The following is a 7,293-nucleotide window of genomic DNA, read 5'->3' as shown; positions in this document are numbered from 1 at the left end:
TGCGCTTTACTGGTCTAAATCCCCTGATGCTCTGAGAACTGTAGTATCATCACCTTTGCACAATCACATCCTAAAGCTAGGACTGTACTTGTGAATCCATAAATTAAAACATTTCTAAATTTATTGAGATGTCAATAAAAGAAATATGCATGCCTTCAGCCTGGAGAATGATTGACAGGGAGCAGCCTTCATCTCTGTTAGTAGCTGCCTGGCCTCCAGAATGGGTTGACCACCAATAAACAGGGATACTCCAAGGGCTGACCACGCTCAGGATTGCATGGCAGAGGGGGGTGCCCCCCAGCCAGCACTGTGTCATGGACCAGCCTCCCGGTCTTGCACAACACCCACACCCCAAAGCTGCAGAAAAACCGTTCTCTCCACCAAGACGCAGCCGAGATTTCTGAATATGTGTGGCGTAATTTGGAGCTTCAGGTCTTTTGAGCACTGAAACCGAAATCCTGACCTCTTGTGGCCACCAAACTGACCAGCAAAACAGTCAGTAACATAAAGCCCCTGATGTTCTTGCCGGGCATGAAATAGCTTCCGTGTATTCCGGCATGAAATACCTTCCGTGTAGTCCTGCTGCTCCTCCCTCAGCCCTGCCTGCATTTCCACAGCTACTTCTACATTTCTTAGAGAAGTAAATTAAAGTAATAGTGCAGTCTTTTTGGACACTGGGGACAAAATCGCGACAGAAATGCCACAGAAATGGGAAGTGATTATGCACATTAACATCCTGCATGTGGCACACAACCTCTTGCAGACCTTTATTTCTAACAGACATGCGAAAGGAACATGAAGGTTTGGTCTGCCTTGCTTTGCTGGTCTGTTAGTCTGCCTATGTAGCTTTGGGTTAAAGAAAAACGTGGATGATCAATATATACTTCATGTGCGTAACTGATGGAACCCAAATAATTAATCATTCAACATGTGTTTAAAAGCCACAAGAAATAAAGGGTGAAGGGAAAAGGTACAATCATTCCCATTGCTCAGATTCTCTGTGGTTTTACGTTTCACATTCTCTCAAAAGAACACAATTAACAATAACAAAGCTATTAATAGGATATAGAAAATGTTTTATTAAAAATATTTTAGCAGTGATTTATCAAATGTTTTTAATATCAGGCTTCTGCTTCCCCCTGGAATTAATTGATATTTCAGTTGCTTATGTTCAGAGGCTTGGACTTTATTACTTAGAGGCCTTGATGTTTATTTGCCCTCATTTATGACACGTTTTTTGCAGGATGCCCGTAAGAAGAGCAGCTGCTTATGCTCTATTCCAGTAAACAACACCAGGCCACTAAATACTCTTTTCCTCAATGTTACAATAATTTTATTGTTTTACTTCCAGATGACATTTCAGCCTCTCCTTGGGCACCTAAAGTTCCTGCTGCAAACCAGTGAATTTTGGTTCCACAGCAGATGTAGGAATAGGTTCTCCTGGTGATGAAGATGCAATGTGATATTGTCTTGAAATATCATAATGTCAGAGAGCACTCTAAGGGAACTTCACACATAACCATAATATGTTTGTGGCTTTGGATTTTGCCTTATACAGAAAAGTACAGTAGATAACAGTGAAATATAAAACCTGCACAGACTACTGTTGACAGAAGAAAGTGAAGATTCCTCATTGGGACAAACACATCACAGTGTTTTTTCAGGTACCAAAACAAGAGAGACAATAGAATTAGTGCAATTAGTGCACTAAAAAAATCTTTTAACCTCTATTACTCAGAAGTTGCTTTCACAAAGCACAATGTTTTTTAATTAGCTGTAGCACTGTCTGAAGAACCTTTTCCTTGGAGGGGCTGGCATCAACCTCTTGGCATGCAGGATTCACCATCCTTCTGTATGATTCTTCAACTCTATTGAAACACAAACCAAGATAAATGGAACTACAAATTGCAGGGATATTAAATGGCATTAGTCATCAGTCTCAGAAGAATGTGTTCACATTGCAAAAACAAAGAGGAAAAAATTCTAATATGAAGCTAAAAATGAAATGTGAACCTCAAAGCATATAGGTTCATTAATACTGATTTCTAGAACTCTATCTATATTCACATGGCATGGCATGAAAGTATTTCTTTCTTTACAACTTAGCACTGGATACAATCTGGTATAGCAGTACAGTGGACAGCCTGCTTCTAAAACCTAAGTTAATTTATTCAGAGCTTGCTAAGGTGTCTCTGGACTATATGGCATGGCATTGTGTAGGTGTGCTCGCTGACTGATCTCAGCTTTGAGTCACTGGATTACAGAGTTGACACATAATTCAAACCTTTTGTCTGATCAGCTTTGCTAACTGGATGAATACCAGGATAAAATGCAGGATGAAAACCTCCTCACTTAGACTACAAGTGAGAGAGAGAGAAATGACATATAATGCAGAACTCTCCCACATTTAGTCTATGACGCTGTGAATATAATTTTTCCATGTTCCCAGGAGAATTAATAATGCTAAACATTTAGGCCACATGTTGTAAGATGAATCAAGAAAGATTCTGACTCTCTCATCCAGGTTGCCACAATTAACAACTAGAAATAACCAAAGTCTTTCTGATGGGTATAAGAAGTGACAGAATTAAAACATGAAAGATTCTTAAATGATAGCATGTTCCCTTGGCTCACCCATTCCTCTGCAGGCCCCACTGCAGGAGCTGTGTGTCAGCACACAACTTTTTTCAGAATTAGGCAATGGATATTCATAAGGTACATCATCACCAGAAAGGTTAAGACCCTAGAGGGAGATTTGAGCTTTGCAATTTGTAGATACCGACACTGATATTCAGGTGTCTATACTGAGATGGCTACACAATCACTAGGTATCTAAGTTTCCACTGCAGATAACAATGATCAATACACTTGGCAGAGCCTAGATGGCAATTCAGCACACCCTGAAGCTTGTTACAGAATAACAGAATCACAGAATTGTTCTGGTTGAAAAATACCTTCAAGATCATTAAGTATAACCATAACCTGACTCTACCCAGTCCAGTACTTAATCCACGCTCCTAAGCACCACATCTATCCATCTTCTAAACACCTGCAGGGATGGTGGTTCAACCACCTCCCTAGGAAGCCAATTCCAGTGTTTAATTATCCTCTCAGTGAAGAAGTTTCCTCTAATACCTAATTTAAACTTCCCTTGAGTCTATTTCCTCTTGTCCTCTTACCTAGGGTGCAATTCAGTTGCCTAAACAAATGTACTTAGTACTGCTTGAGATGCTGTGGACTATCTCATTTAGCTTCCTGTTGCTGTTCCAGAAAGGGTCCACAGGTTCTGCATCATATCTGCCAGCCTCTAACAGATGTACCAGGTCATAACAAATGGATCTAGATACATGTGTTTAGATCATTTGGCTCCAAGTGGGTAGTGAGCTGAATAACTTCAAAGGCTCCATTAAATGTTTACTATATTGGTACCTGAGACACATAGCACAACTAAGGAAATGTACAAGAAGAGGTCTAAATTTTGTACTCTTACTCTGGAGCTCAATCCCAGACTTTTCTGGGGAAGCTTTGTCCTTCCCAGTTGTGGAACTTGTAGGTCTCTCTCCTTGAAGACCTCCATAAGAAATGTGCTACAATACCAACAGCAAGCAGAAAAATACAAGTATTTTAACTCTTGAGATCCTTTGCAGGAGATTTAAAGACTTCACTTGCAGCTTTCAAACACTTTCAGTCAGAAGTGATAGAATTTAATCTCCTTGTTAGCCACAAATCCTTTCCAAAAAAAACAAAACAACCAAAAAAACCCAAAACACTCAAAACATTCAAAAGCTCAGAATAGGAAATTCTCATCCCAGTAATTTGAGTAGGACATTTTGCTACTGGTCCCATGGGAACCAAGACTGCCTCCATTCTCTTATTCCTCAATAAAGAGTACCTTTGGCGAAACAAGCTGTTAGCTTCCAGCTCAGCCTCCTCCTTTGTTTTCTCCAGCCCTCGATGCTGAAGTCTCCGGACTCGCTCCGTGGGGTCAACAGTCAGGAGAAGAACAAGATCAGGTTTAAGCAGATCCTCAGGCCACTGGTACACCTCATCATGAGCTGGTGGAAGATCCTGCACATTCCCATTTATTTCAGTGGCAATTGTGTAAGCAGCCGTGCTATGCCAGTATCTACCAGCAAAATACAGTATGGGGAGAGAAATTTTGAAAAGGACACTAATTTTTTAGTAATGTAGGAGACAGGTGTCAATACACTGGCAATAATGACAAGGCAGGTGACAGAGTGATTTTGAAAGGAAACATAAAGAACGATTCTGTGTTATCCATGATTTCTTAACTGAGCAATAATATTCAATGCAATATTCAGAATGACTGAATTATTAATTAAAACATATGGCAGAAGCTACACATTAGGCAGAGTGTTCAAGATAATCCTATCAAAAGAAAGTCTTCTCATACAATGAGACATCAAATGAAGAGTTACATTATATGTCAAAATCCAGTATACCCTTTTTTGTGGTTCCCATCCTACTTGATGGCAGAGAACATGCAGCGTTCAACCACATTGCACTTGCATTTAACTTTCCCACCACTATGAGGCACTGTATTTTCTATATTTCAGTGGTTTTGAGGCTGGCTAAATACAGCACTCAAACATATGTAAACTTCTATGTATGTCTGTTACAGTACATTTACTGAAACAACTGCATCTACACTTAATTAAGAGTAATACTGAAAGCTGCCTACATAGTTAATGAAAACAAGAAATTACTTAAGACCAAAAAAAGTGGGAAGCACATTTCAGGCTTTACATCCTCAATGAGTAAGTCTACCTAAAACTTGGTCATTCTAAGCCACTCGTATTTCAGACCCTTCTTAGAGATAGACATGATCAACAGCCTTCCTTCTCCTCAGACTTGTCAGAGTCCTGCTTTGCCTCATGCTGCACAGTCCATGCCTCCACTACTCCTAACTGAACATGTAACATGTGTTAAAGCCAGTTGTGTTACACTGACATAACTCTCCCACTTGACTGGTATCGTAAGTACATAAGTATTACTCTTTAAAAGATTTTTATTTATACAAATACTTGCAAATTAGCACTTCTAAAAAAAACAAGCCACCAACAAAAAAACAAAACATCAAAAAATAAAACAAAAAACAACAAAAAACACCCCAAAACAAAAACAAACAAACAAAAAAAAACAAGCAGGAAAAAATAAACCCAGAGACTGTAACTGGTAACTTCTGCTTGTAACACTGAACAGCTGTATGATGGCACTGATATAAGATGATTTTTAAAATATACAAACCTGTCTATGATCACAGGTGCCTGAGTGGATGCTTTTGCTATTTCTGAAGCAAGAATGTAGTTGCCTGCAGCATAAAATGCTCTTTTAACGGTTGCTGGCTCATCATCAAATATTGTTCTCCACTGGCTGATGCAAGCTGGTGGAGACCTCAGCAGAGTGGCATTCAGAATGTCCTTAACAGACTGGGTTACTGTGGTTTTTCCTGCATTTCATTTAGAGAAGAAAACATTTCTTATATTACATACCATATACAACTGAGTTTTAAAAACTGAAAAAACGGCCCTATCTGTTCATTTGGAGAACATGTGCTGACACCTGGATATGTGACCTAAGTAATTTGTGATAAGGTTTTCAGTGAAAAATGATTATGAATCTGGTTTGACGAATTATTACTCCACTTTCTACTCCCAAGGCCTTCCACCACTCCTTCTTGCCAGCTTTCTGTCTTCACTCCTGTAAATGCATTAAATGCATGTCAATTTCTCCATATATTCTTTTACAATAATTTTCTAATTCACAGTTCATGTGCATGTTGCAATGCTGTCATACAATACCTTCTTTTTAGAGGGCATTTTCAGTTCTCTTTAAATGAAAATACAGAAAACAAAGTTATTCAAAGGCAAGTAATATTTCTCTTTTAGAAAAACTGCTGCCTGTTTCCCAGACTACCACTATTTTAGTTCATTTATTTGAGAAATCTCCAATACAAGTATGTTTCATCATCTGCACAAGACATTTAATTTCCAGTACTCCACTCTTTTTATTATTTCATTTACAAAGATAAGGAATTAATCCACTGAATGAAAATTAGCATAGGCTTTTTGATCTTTTACGAGTAAGAGAATCATCACATCAGGGAATGACAGGGGTTGCAAAGGACCTCTGGAGATCATCTAGTCCAACACATCTGCTAAAGCAGGATTGCCTGGAACACATGACACAGGACTCTGTCCAGGTGGGTTTTGAATACCTCCAGAGAAGAAGACTCCACAACCTCTCTAGGCAGCCTGTTCCAGTGCTTTGCCATCCTCACAGGCAAGTTCTTCCTCATGTTTAGACTGAACCTCCTGAGTTCCAGTTTGTGCTTGTTGCCTCTTGTCCTCTCACTGGGCACCATTGAAAAGAGCCTGGATGTCCTCCTTACACCCACCTTTTAGGTATCTATAAGCATTGATAAGACCCTCTCTGTCTCTTCTTCAGGCTAAACAGTCCCAGCTGTTTCAGCCTTTCCTCATAAGAGAGATGCTCCAGTCCCTAAACATGTGTGTAGCTCTCCGCCGGACTATCTCCAGCCGTTCCTTGTCTTTCCTGAACTGGGAGGCCCAGAACTCGACAAAGTACTCCAGATGTGGCCTCACTAGGGCAGAGTAGGGGGGGAGGATGACCTCCCTCTCTATCTGCTGGCCATGCTCACTTTAATACACTCCAGGATGCCGTTGGCCTTCTTGGCCACAGGGCACATTGCTGGCTTGTGGTTAATTTGTTGACCATCAGGACTCCCCAGAAGACAGCCTGGTACTTATAGTCACTGTAATAAGTAATTATTTCAAATCTGTTACAGATTTCCAGGATTTTAAAATTTTTTAAGCCTTACACCTGGCTGAATACCATGGTTGCTTTTTCCAGCAATTCCTCATCGCGGTTCTTCACCCAGACACTGCTCTTACCTGTGGCATCCAGCCCCTCAAAAACTACAACGGGAAAACTTCCCTTCCTCTGGTGCTCAGGACATTTCTCCAACAGGTCGAGTACCGCTCCAGCCTCCGGGATTCGTGCCGCGCACTGCAAGGAGAGATGGGACTCTTTCGTAGGGATTGCTACGCAGGTTTCCCTCCCCGTCGGGAAGCCAGCACAGCCCGTTCCCGCGGCCCCGCCCGGCGCTCACCTCCCGCAGGCGGCGGCGGACGTCGGGGGCGGTGGGCGGCAGCGCGCGGCGGAGGGACGGGGACCCCAAGGGACACCCCAAAGGGCCCCCCAAGAGTCCCGGGGCGCAGCGCGGCAGCATTGCCGCCGGCACCCGCGGAC

General features: G+C 41.4%; 1 protein-coding gene across 1 annotated transcript; it reads right to left on the bottom strand.

Annotated features, from left to right (window-relative positions):
• Nucleotides 1-1,747: 1,747 nt before the first annotated feature.
• CMPK2 (cytidine monophosphate (UMP-CMP) kinase 2, mitochondrial) lies at nt 1,748-7,273 on the bottom strand. Its single transcript, XM_009999242.1, has 5 exons — nt 7,154-7,273; nt 6,936-7,050; nt 5,269-5,470; nt 3,893-4,126; nt 1,748-1,868 (listed from the first exon to the last, which is right to left on the bottom strand). Exons 1-5 carry the CDS (start codon nt 7,271-7,273, stop codon nt 1,748-1,750), a joined length of 792 nt encoding a protein of 263 aa, XP_009997544.1.
• Between the last annotated feature and the right edge of the window lie 20 nt (nt 7,274-7,293).

Source organism: Chaetura pelagica, unplaced genomic scaffold, assembly GCF_000747805.2.
Source record: "Chaetura pelagica isolate M959 unplaced genomic scaffold, ChaPel_1.0 scaffold90, whole genome shotgun sequence".
In the NCBI taxonomy this organism is placed as follows: domain Eukaryota; kingdom Metazoa; phylum Chordata; class Aves; order Apodiformes; family Apodidae; genus Chaetura; species Chaetura pelagica.
Note: the sequence above shows the minus strand (reverse complement) of the source record. Positions and strands in the feature narration are given on the sequence as shown.